Here is a 14025-nt window from a genome sequence, read left to right as displayed (position 1 = left end):
ATGAACTCAAGGAGAAAATTACATGCCATATCAAAGATCCGCCCACTTTTAATGCAGTTCGGCGCAGGATCGGATATATGGATAGTCCGGTTATATCGGTATTTTTTCCGACTCCCGAGAATATCGATATAACGAGACTTTACTGTAATAATATATGCAGTATATTCACTTACACTGTTACAGCCATGGGTGTGATGTGGCCCTCAATGAAAATGAGGTTAACTCCGCAGATTTAAGTTAATAATACAAATGAAACAACAAAAATAGATGATGATACAATGAACAGCTGAAATACAGTAATTCCACGGTGGAATGAGCTGAAGGGATTGGCTGATGCTTTCTGTCAATGTCAAGTCTTTGAGCTGCTGCTGATTCTCCCATGTTTGGCTTTTTTTCCCCCTCCCTGTGATGTTCTCTGGATCTCTGCAGGTTGCTGACAACTGCTCCCGTTGCCTCAACATGAACTTGCAGCCTTTTAGTTCAAGACGGCAACCCTGAAACAAACTGTCCATATTTTTAGGCTAGGTAAATCAAAGCCGTGTGAAGCCTTCCCTATTTTAGTGTGTGTTTCCCATTGCAGATCAGTGTGAAGTAACCGTTTAGCACAAAACAAGAAATGGTTGAAGTGGCGTTCACAGACTTTGAAATATACAGTATTGGCAAAATGGGGGAAAGGAATCGAAATTCTTTGTCAGAGTCAGTAAATACACACAGATGGGGTGGGAGCAGTGCGCTAACTAAGCAACAGGCTGCCAGTTCAACCAGGAACAGCGATATGCAGAGCTCTGGGCACCTTCGTGAAGGGACAATGAGAGATCTCTGAGGTCATTTCATGTCAGTAAATAATAAGAAAGTTTCGGTTAGTTGTTAGAACACCAGCTTGGCGGAAATATACCATAAGCCATCTGCGAGCTTCCTTCTTCCCAGATGGAATGTCAGCAGTGTTAATTTGTATGCTCATTCTCTCACAACCATCCATGGCGTTTTTGTCCTCATGTTCTGAAAGAAAATGCAATTTGTCATTGAGAGACACACAGAGACAGTTTCTCCACTGTGAGCTGTGGATTGGGATCAGACCGATTTTGTTTTTTTGTTTTTTTTTGGCTTTGTCATCCATGTGGACAGAGGTGCCGTCAGGAATTCTGGATGGTATGAAAGTCATCGGGTTAGTTGCTAGGTTAATTGGCGACTCCAAATTGTCCATACGTATGAATGTGAGTGTGAATGGTTGTTTGTCTATATGTGCCCTGTGATTGGCTGGCCACCAGTCCAGGGTGTGCCCCGCCTCTCACCCAAAGACAGCTGGGATAGACTCCAGAATGAATGACTGTCGTCCCATCCTCCTCTTTGGAGCCCAGGTTTACAGGCACAATCCTAACTGCCTTATTAATACTCAAATGTATAGCTATAGATGGGATATCAGGAAAAAATATATATAATCCTTCCGATCCCATCCATACAGCCAAATTATCGCATCAAAGGTCAAGATACAGTGGCGGGACATGCTGTAAACAGAAATGCAGTGGCTGCATTGCACTGCTGTACAGTAGCCGGCTAACACACTTCCGATTTTCCCTCATGTCTTTGGTACTTTTTGGCCAGTATGGATGGTAAATGGGTCTGAAAATGTATTCATTTTGGTCTTAAAAAAGTCATAAAAAGTCTTACATTTAACTTGTTGAAAACTGCACAGACCAAATATTCAAAATATATAAGTAAAAAGTGCGACTGAATTTAGCTAAATGCAAATGAAGTCAACTGCTACAGGAAGACAATTTTGAAATAATTTGAATAATTATTAACCAGTTGCACACTGAAAAGGGGCAAAACATGAAGTAGACAAGGTGATAGGAAGCGAGATGGACTTTTTTTTTTTCTTAAATTTCCATCCAAAGCGTTGAAGTTTTTGCATGTCTGTTCAAAGTTTACAAATTCACGTTTACAAATGAGAAGTGGAACCCATCCCGGAGGAGTGAGAGGCACCGCGCACACCGTTAGGGTTGCCAACCGCCCCTTGAAAATTCAAGTACATGGGGATCAAAACTATCAAGTTCATTGACGACAGCTTGTCACAGGCTAAGACAATCTCCGGAGGCTAAAGAACATTCATACTACAGTTATATGGAATGATAGCTTACAGTGGACCGGGTAGTTAGCACGCAGGCTTCACAGCTAGGAGACCCGAGTTCAATTCCACCCTCGACCATCTTTGTGTAGAGTTTGCATGTTCTCCCTGTGCATGCGTTGGTTTTCTTCGGGGACTCCGGTTTCCTCTCACATTCCAAAAAAATTAAATTAATTAATTAGCGACTCCAAATTGTCCATGTGAGTGTGAATGGTTGTTTGTCTATATGTGCCCTGTGATTGGCTGGCGACCAGTCCAGGGTGTACCCCACCTCTTGCCCGAAGACAGCTAGGATAGGCTCCAGCACCCCCGCCACCCTCGTGAGGATAAGCGGCAGAAAATGAATGAATGTTCGGAACGCTACGTGAGGCAATCTTAAGGGTCATTTTACCCCCAAAGAAATATCATTCATGTACGGTATTTTAATAACTGCCTAGCATGCTGAATCAATTTGACTTGGGTTTGGCTCGTAGCACACAGGATGACTATGAAAACATTTGCCATGCAAAATTCCACTTGATGTTAAGTATAAATAGACATCCAACCCGACTGATGATCACGCTACATTTGAAAGACTTCTCAGCTGATCTTCACTTCAGGTGAGTGGTTACAAAACCGAATGCTGAATACGTCTGCAGATCTTACAGTGTTTGATCAAATGCGGTTGCTTGAATGGGATTCACTTTTGGATTTCAGGCAATCTTCGAACCTGCAAGGATGTCTGTTTCCGAAACCATGAAAGTGGCCGCTCTGGGTCAGCCATTCACCTTGGGGATGCTCTATAACGCCTGCAAAGATGAACTGATCCCAGGTACAACATGATGCAAAATGTCTTTGTATATTTGGACACCGTTACCTCTCAAGGTTCTGTAATGCAACTAATCTTGCAGGTTTTACTCTGTGGGACGTGGCAACTCTAAGCAGCCAGACATCCGAAACTGCTCAAAAGAGCAGCTCTTTTAAGATTACGGCCTCTGACACCATTGAATCGAGGTCTTCCCTGATGGATATTGACGCTTCCGTGAAACTCAGTTTCATGGGTGGGCTGGTTGAAGTTGGAGGATCTGCCAAGTACCTGAATGATCAGAAGAAATTCAAGAACCAGAGCAGGGTAACCTTTCAATATAAAGCGACTACCAACTTCAAGCAGCTTTCTTTACCTGCTCTTGGACCACTGAACAACGAGCAAAAGCAAATCATTGAGAAAGGCAAGGCGACACATATCGTCACTGGCATCCTTTACGGGGCAAACGCAGTCTTTGTGTTTGACAGTGAGAAGTTGGAATCCAGCAGTGTTCAAGATATTCAGGGCAGCATGGAAGCTGTGATTAAAAAGATTCCTTCTTTTACCATTGAAGGCAGAGCTCGCTTACAGTTGACTGAGGAGGAAAAAGCACTGACAAACAAGTTCAGCTGTAAATTCTTTGGAGACCTCATCCTTGAAAAAAACCCTGCCACATTCGTTGACGCGGTAAATGCCTACACTGAGCTTCCATCGCTTCTGGAGCAAAAGGACAACACCGCTCCTCTGGTTGTCTGGTTGTATCCTCTGAATTCGTTGTACGCCGAGGCCCCTCGACTGATCGAAGACCTCAGCATGGCACTGGCAAGGAAAATTCAAACTATTATCGAAGATGGAAATGAGGTGACAATGAGATGCAATGATAGCTTGTACAGCGACGTGGCACGGGAATTCACTGTAATTCACAAAAATTTAAATAGTTTTAAAAAGTTGTGTTCTTTTTACACATCTTCAATTAAAATGATGTTGGCCAAAAGCCTCCCTGCTATCCGCGAAGGCAAAGAAGATGAGAGCGCTTTATCAAATGTCCTAAACAAACGGGAAAAGTCTCCATTCAGTAAAGATCGTCTTAGCAAGTGGTTGGACGCCAAAGAACGAGACATTACCGTCATTTGGTCCTGTGTTGAGATGATCATTCGTGATTCAAATGCCTATGTTGTTACTTCAAAGACCGAATTGGACCGAGTGGTTCTTACTCCAGGTGTCACAAATGTTCTTGTCTATGTTTTCACCAACTTGGACACTGCTGACCGTTATCTTGATTCCATGGCCAAATTCTTAGACACATCCCAATTCCAAGAAACCAATGAAGAATCGACCTTCACAAATGCTGATATCATCCAAATGAGAGAAGATGTCCAAAAATTCCTTAAATATGCCAAACCTCTGAGACGCAGCAGCCATGTGAAGTTCCTCATAGCTGCAATGCCAAATAAGAAATACAAGGCATCGACCATCTACCATTACAGGGATGGTCTTCTGGTCAGTGACAACTTCACAATACCATCCCTCCCAGAACCTGAAAAGATCACAGACATAAATGACGTCATCTGGTGTAAGTTCCATTTTTGTACTGCAGTTTCCACTTCCGAGTCAATCCATGCAAACTGCAATTTCTAAAATGTTGTTTTTGTTTTTCTTCCAGATGCTACTGAGCTCACGTTGGATGAAAATAGCGTCAACGCAAACCTCACTCTGTCTGAGGAGAACAAGAAGGCGACAAATGGCACTGCCAGGTCGTATCCTTCTAACTCAGATAGGTTTGTGTCTGAACCTCAAGTTCTCAGCAACGAAGGGATGACTGGTCGCCATTACTGGGAGGCTGAGTGGAGGGGTCAAGCTTATGTGGCGGCTGCCTACGCTTCAGCTCCAAGGAAAAATGAAGGCTTTATTACATCAAATTTTTCAGATTTGGTTAATTCCTGGGCACTTCGAGTCCAGCATGATGCGCAATATGTGACACAGATCTTCGGTATTTACATAACTTTGTTCAAGTACTCCCTTAGTGGCGCAACAAAGATAGGAGTGCTTCTTGACTGGGTAGGTGGTACTCTGTCCTTCTATGGCGTCTCAGGAAGAAAAATGAACCACTACTACACGATGAAAGTGCAATTTAAAGAACCGATTCATGCAGGTTTTGCGGTGCATAACAAACACAGTTATGGTTTACTGTCATCGTTTTAGATACCGCAGCAAACCCCGGATTTTCATTTTATTATCAGCTATGCAACAGTTTTAGAGTCACTAGGTTTAAACGGCATCGTAGTTCATCCATAGCATAAATATTTGAAATTGATATCAGCCTAATAGGACATACGGATCTTTGAATTTTTCCCTTTTGACGTCTTTAGAACATGGAGGAAGAGCGTGAATGTCCAAGAAGCTGTGTAATCCGTTTCTTTCGGAAAAAGTAGATCGCTAGCCAGCAAATGCTCAATATGTATAACATAGGTCTAAAAATCATCGGTCTGTTCCTGTTAAAACTCGATGAATTTTATCTTAATATTCACAGAAAACAAATGTGTCATTACTAACTAATAATTACAGAATACAAAATAAAATCATTTGGGCATGAGAAGGTACATAGTGAATTTTCAATAACACGACTTAATCATTATTGGAGCCACAGTTGCTTGCTGCTTGGAGCTAAGATAATAATCCCTAAGGCTAGAGGATAGAAGCCCAGAAATATTAAGATACAATCATATGTTGGTAATATTCAGCTTTGTTTGGGAATTTTCTTTGTTAAAATAGTAGTTGAAGTAGTTGCAAAAATGCTACATTTGGCTTGACAACCTCTGTTATGGTCCTGCGGTGTGTTCAAATCTATAGAATATACAGTAATTATAGAGCTTTCAAAGGAATATAAATATAGAGCATGAAGATAGAAAAGTCACATTTGCTGCAATGTGGAAAATAAAATTGCTTTTTGCTCAATCTGTTGGTCGTCATTTTTTCATCTAAACTAACAACTAGAGCAATGTGTTGGTTTTCTTTTTTAATTTATTCCAAAACGTTTAACTAAAACTATGCAAAATGCATATTCTAGCAATTTTTCAACTGGTCTTGAGATTTTGATGAAGTCTACGAGTATATAAAAATACGATTTTGATGTAAAACAACATCATTAAATATCCTGAATACATTAGCTAACCAGCACAGTTATCTTATTAGATTTTTATCTCAGAAGCAGAGCGAGTCCAAAAATTTGCAGAAAAAAAATATATCAAGTCACAACTTATTTTTCTTCCATCCGCAACATGCATGAAAATAAGCACCATGACATTTTGTAGTCTTTGCTCATAACTGTCTTGACATTTCAGTTTGTGTTCAATGTTATTTGTCTTTGTCTGTTTAGGAAACTTTATTATTAGGTCTCAGTGTGTGCTTCCTGGGGAATATAAGCGATAGTGTTAGACATGTCAGTGTCCTCCTTTTTCATACCATTGCTTTTGAAGAAAACTAATGTAGAGTCTGTGACAAACTAATCCCAAGTCCATTCATCTTAAATGGGATTTTGATGATTTTGATAAGCAACAATCCCTGCTTTTCCGATGCGTTTTTTTTTACAATTGTGTTAAATAACATGCAATGGATGCTTCTTTTGCACACTAATGGCAAGCTGTTATTTTCACACTGAAATGTATATGAAAATGTGTTTTTCAGATGCTTGAATGCTCAATCTATTAACATTATCTTTACCGTATGTTTCTCTGCATGGTTTTCAGCACAAGCAGACGTCTGCTTGGGAAAACAACATGTGCAAGACAGCTTAATTGGGGTTTATGGAGTCAATGATGATTTCCAGTGGTCTGTGTAACCAACAGGGGGTCACTATATGTTCTGAGGACAGGGGGGGCTTAGCACCCCTGGAGATGCACAGGATATGAATGAATATAGTAGACGTTAGGTGGGCTTAGGCGGCCTGAAGACCCCCTAAAATAGGCCTAATGACGCCACTGGTAACCAAGATTGTTGAAAATGAACTTGGATATTTGCATTCACCTATTTCAAAACCAGTCTGCATTATTTTTCGGAAAGAAAAAATTATTTTTTTTCCCCACATCATCTCTCCCTCTCACAGGACACACATGCAAACACCTCCATCAAAGTAATTCCAGTCAGGATTAGAAACCGGTCAAGGTGCCTGCTCCTGTGCAGACCCCTACAGATTGAACAGAATAGACCCATATTTGTTTTATTCTTGTTTCTCCACGCAATCAAAGCAGGAGGGTTCAAATAAATGTGCACAATGCTTTTTGTTCCCATTGTTTTGCCATCGTTTTAACTGACGATTTATAACACGACACAAGCAATCAACAGGATACGAGAGGCTGTTTGGGTGCTGTAACACATCTGCAGCGCTTTCATTAGTTTGAATGCATGATGATAAATGTGAATGATGTCTTTCCTAGCTTCTCTGATGTAAATTGAAATAAATTAGTTCTCTAGGCATAATTGAGAAGCAATAGTTGATCCCAGAGGATACTATTAAAGCAGGGGTGTTGAAACTTCATTCACCAAAAGCCACATAGTGCAAAATCAAAGGATCAAAGGATTTTGATATTTTCTCATTTAGTTGAAAAAAGGTCTTATATTTATTTAAGGTCAGCTTGTGTTATGGGTGACAAAGCATATTATTGTATTTTTGCTGTAATTAAAATATATATATTTTTGAGAACGTGCTGCGGGCCAATAAAAGATGAGCTGCAGACTATTGGAAGTAGTAAATGATATTTTCTTTTTTGATATTTTCCTGTTCTTTGCTATATTGATGTGACACGGAAGCGTTGTCCATTTATAGGTCTCAATAAAGCTTTGAATTGAATTGCAGTTAGCATGTGCATAGCTAGTTTTAGTTTTCACTCGAGACGTTAGTAGAAACAAAAAATATTATTTCAGAGGTGTGCTTCCATGCCGTCCTCATTTTAACAGTAAAAATTCACTCTTGAAAGTTTACTTTACATAAACTGTTGAATGTCGTTGCTACGATACAGTACCCACTTCCGGGTTCAATTCCGTTGCTAGGAGACGGCACCTCCATTGCGTGACCAGTCCTTTTTTGGCTTTCCTTGGCTTTTCTCGCTTGATATCAACGCGATGGAGATCGTCCATGAGTACACGAAACCCCGCAGGGACTTTGGCCGTCAGTGCCTCTTCTCCGACAGGTCAGCGGAGCTTCTTGCGGACGTTCCTCCGGATCCGAACCTAGTGCTGCAGTTCATACCGAAAAGCAGCAGGGTCCAGGCGCTCCAGTGCTCCCGGGACATGTCCGAACACCAGGTGAACACAGAGAGGTTTGAGTCGGAGAGCTGTGGAATAAACCATGTGGAAGGGGGGTGGCCCAAAGACATCAACCCACAAGAGATGGAACAAACTATTCGTTTCAGGAAGAAAGTAGAGAAGGATGAGGGCTACTTGAACAGCATCATGCAGCTGGGCGGTGTAAGATCTTAATTCATTATGTCTCTCGTTGCTATATGCAGTGCTGAAATGATCTTTGTATGGCCCAGGTTATAGGACACTGTGTTGGACAGAACAATGCAGTGGACATCTATCAGGAGTACTTTGAGAATGAAGATCTGCAGAATGAAATTCAGGAACCGCCATCTGCTAAAACCATCAATGTGTTCAGGTATCTGAGAGACATCTTTCTTCTCGGACTTTCCGGACCTCAAACTACCACCAGTAGATTAGACAGACTCGTAACCGTGACAGTTTCAACAGGGATCCAAACCAGGTGAAGCGTACCGTCAGCTGTTTGTCATGGCACCCTGATGGAGGCCGGAAGCTGGCGGCTGCTTACTCGTGTCTGGACTTCCAGAAAGCTTCGGCGGACATGAGCACGGATGCGTACATCTGGGATATCGGTGCGTGTGCTACTCATAGAAAAAGACAAAAAGACATGTGTTCATATGTTCGTATGTGATGTTTTTTTTCTTCTTCAGAGAATCCCAACAAACCTGAGATGACCCTGAAGCCAGCATCTCCACTCGTCTGTCTGGACTACAACCCTAAAGACTCACACACTCTAGTGGGCGGGAGCTACAATGGACAGATCGGTGGGTTCAGCTACAAATTAAATATTTTTTATGTTTTAGTAATATGTACAGTAAAGTCTCATTATATCGATATCGGTTAAAACGAATTACTACTTATTACGATACTATTTTAATTTCCCGGCAAATTTCTAGTCTTTTATGATATAATTAGCTCCGTTAGTACGATACACGGTTATTATGATAATCCGGTTACTACGATGCCCTTTTCATCTCCCGCCAGCCAATTTGGTCTGCTTATATCGATACAAAAGCAGCTTAAATCAATCTTTGCTTAAGGATTTCAATACCAAAAAAGAACACGGCGAACGGCTGCTTCCAGTCAACTTTATTTTTCACACTTCCACCACCAGAGTGCAGCACACACAGCGGAAAACACCCGTCCCTCGCGCCTACCCCTCCGGGTGGCAACACCTTCCCTATCGATAGTTCCGGGGTGAATTATGTCCCGGTAACCGGTAATCACTACAGCGTAAGTTTATTTTTATTTACTGTAGTACAAAATGTATTGTAGTACAAAAGCATGCTAGATACGCAATCCATGAACTCAAGGACAAAATTACATGCCATATCAAAGATCCGCCCACTTTTAATGCAGTTCGGCGCAGGATCGGATATATGGATAGTCCGGTTATATCGGTATTTTTTCCGACTCCCGAGAATATCGATATAACGAGACTTTACTGTACTTAAATCCGAGGCACTGTATATGTCTTAATAAGAATGTCTTAATGTCTTATGCTTTATGTCTTAATAAGTAAAATAATCCACCAAAATTACGTCCCTTATGCATGTTCTCGCTTGTCTTAAAACATATACACTACTGCTCAAAAGTTTGGGATCACTTGCAAATGTCATTGTTTTCCAAAGAAAAACATTTTCATGGATTTCACAAACATTTTTTTCCATTTCACAAACATTTTTATCCCTTTCACAAGAAATTAAAGTTAATCAGATGATCTTCAAAGAAGGATCTACATTTTTGCATAGAGGCCGACTATCAACAACTGTCAGTCCTCTGCATCAATCTCCTGGTATGGCTGCTAATCCAAGTTCATCATTTTATAAGGCTAATAGATTATTAGAAACCCATCTAAAAAATCTCTTACCATGCTGTTAACTACTCCCTTCAGAGAGCAGCACAAACTGGGTCTAACAAGGACAGAAAAACGATGCACAACTGTGCAAGAAGACAAATATCTGAGAGTGTGTAGTTTAAGACAAAGACGCCTCACAGGTCGTCGCCTGTACTACCCGTCAAACACCAGTGTCAGTGTCAACAGTGAAGCGGCGACTTCAAGATGCTAGACTTCATAGCAGGATTGCCAAGACCATATCTCAGACTGGTGTGATACCAAACTTTTGAGCGGTAGTGTACATATAAACTCTTAATTGACTGTTGTTCTCCTGTTTTGATGAATGGGCCCCTAAGTGATGGGTGACACCCTTCATTTTCTTACCAATACAAGTAAAACTGAGCCTAATATCACCGATACCAATACTTTGGCCGGTATCAGCTGTCAAATCAAACACTAATCATTCATCTTAGGATAAACTAAATGGTGGCATTCAAAATGAAATGATACCACAATAATGATAACAATCATGCAGCGATTTCTGACAAACGTTGATACTGTTTTCAGTGTTCTGGGACACCCGTAAAGGAAGTCATCCAACCGATGTTTCCTCTCTGGAGCAGAGTCACAGAGACCCTGTCTATAAAACCATATGGTTACAATCCAAGACCGGGACAGAAGCCTTCTCTGCCTCCACGGATGGACAGGTCAGTATGTCTGTTTGAACCCAACCTCATCTGCAATCTGGCTGACTAACTGAACCTCGTCTTTTATGGTAGGTTCTATGGTGGGATGTCCGCAAGCTGAGCGAGCCCACAGAGCAACTGGTTCTGGACCTCGGTCGAGAAGGGAACCTGGACCGGGCCTTAGGGGGCATCTCTCTGGAGTTTGAATCTACCATGGTGTGTTTCTGTCCTTTGAGCTTTTAAAATGTCTTGTCTTTAGTTGCAACATAAGGAGGCAGGTAGGTCACTGGATGCATCCTGTCTCCTTGGAGACCGCCACATAAATCATTCATTTTGTGTACTGCTTATCCTCTTCACGGCCATGGGTGGGTTAGAGCCCACAAAAGAAACAACCATTCACAATGTTGAGTCTCCAATTAGCCTATTATGCATGCTTTTAGAGAACATGCAAACTCCGAGGCAAACAACAATATGGTCCACAACTCTTTTTTTGCTAATATTTGGACGTTATCTCAGCTTAAGTTAATGTAGGCGCGTCTCAGGATAGCAAACTGTCCCTTAAAGTGTCTTTGTGTGTGACTCCAGCCGACCAAGTTCATGGTGGGGACCGAGCAGGGTATTGTTGTGTCCTGCAACAGGAAGGCAAAGACTCCAGCTGAGAAGATCGTCTGTACCTATGACGGTCACCATGGACCTGTCTACGCTCTACAGAGAAACCCTTTCTTCCCCAAAAACTTCCTCACCGTTGGGGACTGGAGGGCTCGCATCTGGTCCGAGGACATCAAGGAGTCATCCATCATGTGGACTAAGTACAAAATCCTTCTTTTCTGTTTGTTAGTTATGGCTGTGAATATTGCGTGGATGTTATTTGCAAATGATAAGCATGTTTAAGAACATTTGTTTTTCTCACTCTTCCATCTTGGTGTATTCTGGCTTCATAATCGCCATCTTTTTGTGTTCTTACATCATTCTTGTCTTGGCTTAGTCATGTCCACTGTTTTTGGCTTGATCAGGTACCAGATGTCGTACCTGACAGATGCCTGCTGGAGTCCAGTGAGACCCTCTGTCTTCTTCACCGTGAAGACGGATGGCGTGCTGGACGTCTGGGATGTCTTGTTCAAGCAGAACGACCCCACGCTGAGTGTCAAAGTACCCGGATTTCTCTTGCGATGCTTTTAAAGTGTCCTGACAGCCTCAGCTCTGCTGGGATTCAACCCTTGTGTTGTGTTGTTCAGGTGTGTGACCAAGCTCTGTACAGCCTGCGGGTCCATGAGAACGGACGTTTGCTGGCTTGTGGCTCTCAGCAGGGCGCTGCTACAATAATGGAGATCTGCTCAGGACTGTCCTGCCTCCAGAAGAATGAGAAAAGCCTCATGGCTGAGGTGAGACTCCAAATTACAAACAGCAAACTTCATGCTCCTGCGACTTCAACCATCTACAATAACTTTTTCAACCAGAAAAATGCTTTCTATGAATTTTGAGCTTCTCTACAACCTTTACTTGTCCCATCACTTCATTACACAATGCTATAATACAGTAAAGTCTCGTTATATCGATATCGGCTATATCGAAGTACTGCTTATTACGATACTATTTTCATTTCTAGTCTTTTATGATATAATTAGTTCTGTTAGTACGATACCCGGTTATTATGATAATCCGGTTACTACGATGCCCTTTTCATCTCCCGCCAGCCAATTTGGTCTGCTTATATCGATACAAAAGCAGCTTAAATCAATCTTTGCTTAAGGATTTCAATACCAAAAAAGAACACGGCGAACAGCTGCTTCCAGTCAACTTTATTTTTCACACTTCCACCACCACAGTGCAGCACACACAGCGGAAAACACCCGTCCCTCGCGCCTACCCCTCCGGGTGGCAACACCTTCCCTATGGATCCTAAAGATCCGCCCACTTTTAATGCAGTTCGGCGCAGGATCGGATATATGGATAGTCCGGTTATATCGGTATTTTTTCCGACTCCCCAGAATATCGATATAACGAGACTTTACTGTATTTTGTGTGCCTTGAAAGATGAGTCAAAAGTGTCTAAAATGGCTGGTCGAGGCTGAAGGGCTTGTCTTTTGAAAAATGGCTAGGATTGAATCGATTAAGTTTTTACTTTTACTTTTCTGTGGCACCTTTACCGCTCATCTTATCTTAGACCCAGAAAAAGATTCCCTGAAATGAGACATACTTTTCTCTGCACAGATGTTAGAGCGTGAGGCAAAGCGTGAGAAGATCCTGGAGGCTCGTCAGAAGGAGATGCGGTTGAAGGAGAGGAGTCGTTCCGAGCAGAGCCGCGAAGATGAGGCGAGCCGAGACGCGGCGGATCGAGAGGAAACACCGGAGCAGCTGATTGCCAAAGCTGAGCAAGACTTCTTTGCTATGGTGGAGGCTGAGAAGAGACGGCGGAAGGAAAGGGAGGAAGAAAAGCAACAGGTTTAATGCAAAATATACATATTTTTGGCACCATTGGTTGATTTCGTATTATTTTTACTTATTAAATTTACTTCTATCTTTTCTGATATTGTCTATTGTCTATTATTGTCCAATATGAATACCATTTTTTAATTGTTGACATTAATCAGTGCAGGTTTTCATCCTTGTGATTAACTATACATGGGCTTGTTATGTAAAGGTAGTTTTGACATATGCATATAATGAATATATGATTTAATTTGTATGTTTTTGTACTGTTTAAATGAAGTGAATTGACACCACTTGTACAGTGTATAATAATGTAGACAGGCTACAGGACCAGCATACACCCGGGTGGACCTGGGCCTTCTTCCTGTTCCTTATGTGCTTCCCTGTGAATAAAGCATTTTAACCTGAACCAAGGTGAAGTCACATTCTAGTCAAGGTAGCTGTGGGCGATACTGCACATTTGTGTATTGATCCGGCCAATATTGCTAATACAATACTTCTTACTTGGACATTTAAAAGCTCATTAAGTGACTTTGCCTTGAATTTGCTTATCATGGCTGGATAATCAAGACAAAACACAAGATAGTGACGCAAACCTGGCTATCTCCACATCTATATTTGGATCCTTCCGCCCCCTTGAGGTCTTGGTGCCATTGAACGTCACGTGACTGGGGCTTCCACAGCAATGATACCACAACACATTTATGTTAATCAGGTAAGCTGTAATGTCTCTTCAAAATTGTTACTAGTTACTAGTGAATTATTTTTTAAAATTAATAGTGCACGTAACTTGGTTAGGTATATGCAAGTGGCTGATACACGCAATGAATGCGTTCCCTTTTTAAAT

The 14025-nt window shown here is 41.6% G+C and overlaps 2 protein-coding genes across 2 annotated transcripts in view; both read left to right on the top strand.

Moving 5' to 3' along the window:
* Window positions 1-2828: 2828 nt before the first annotated feature.
* LOC131119223 (neoverrucotoxin subunit alpha-like) lies at window positions 2829-5827 on the top strand. Its single transcript, XM_058064695.2, has 3 exons — window positions 2829-2936; window positions 3016-4482; window positions 4573-5827. Exons 1-3 carry the CDS (start codon window positions 2843-2845, stop codon window positions 5109-5111), a joined length of 2100 nt encoding a protein of 699 aa, XP_057920678.2. The 5' UTR covers window positions 2829-2842; the 3' UTR covers window positions 5112-5827.
* A 2121-nt stretch (window positions 5828-7948) lies between these two features.
* Window positions 7949-14025, top strand: part of LOC131109428 (dynein axonemal intermediate chain 2-like) — a 38530-nt gene continuing 32453 nt past the window's right edge. Inside the window, 10 exon segments of the mRNA XM_078794365.1 lie at window positions 7949-8372; window positions 8441-8562; window positions 8655-8797; window positions 8876-8989; window positions 10630-10769; window positions 10842-10964; window positions 11334-11557; window positions 11762-11897; window positions 11984-12130; window positions 12960-13197. Coding sequence (XP_078650491.1) covers window positions 8028-8372; window positions 8441-8562; window positions 8655-8797; window positions 8876-8989; window positions 10630-10769; window positions 10842-10964; window positions 11334-11557; window positions 11762-11897; window positions 11984-12130; window positions 12960-13197 — 1732 coding nt within the window. The 5' untranslated portion in view covers window positions 7949-8027.

Source organism: Doryrhamphus excisus, linkage group LG10 (genome assembly GCF_037039965.1).
Source record: "Doryrhamphus excisus strain RoL-2023G ecotype Guam linkage group LG10, RoL_Dexc_Guam_v1.1, whole genome shotgun sequence".
Taxonomy (NCBI): domain Eukaryota; kingdom Metazoa; phylum Chordata; class Actinopteri; order Syngnathiformes; family Syngnathidae; genus Doryrhamphus; species Doryrhamphus excisus.
The sequence above is the reverse complement of the archived record's forward strand: the minus strand, read 5'-3'. Positions and strand labels throughout refer to the sequence as shown.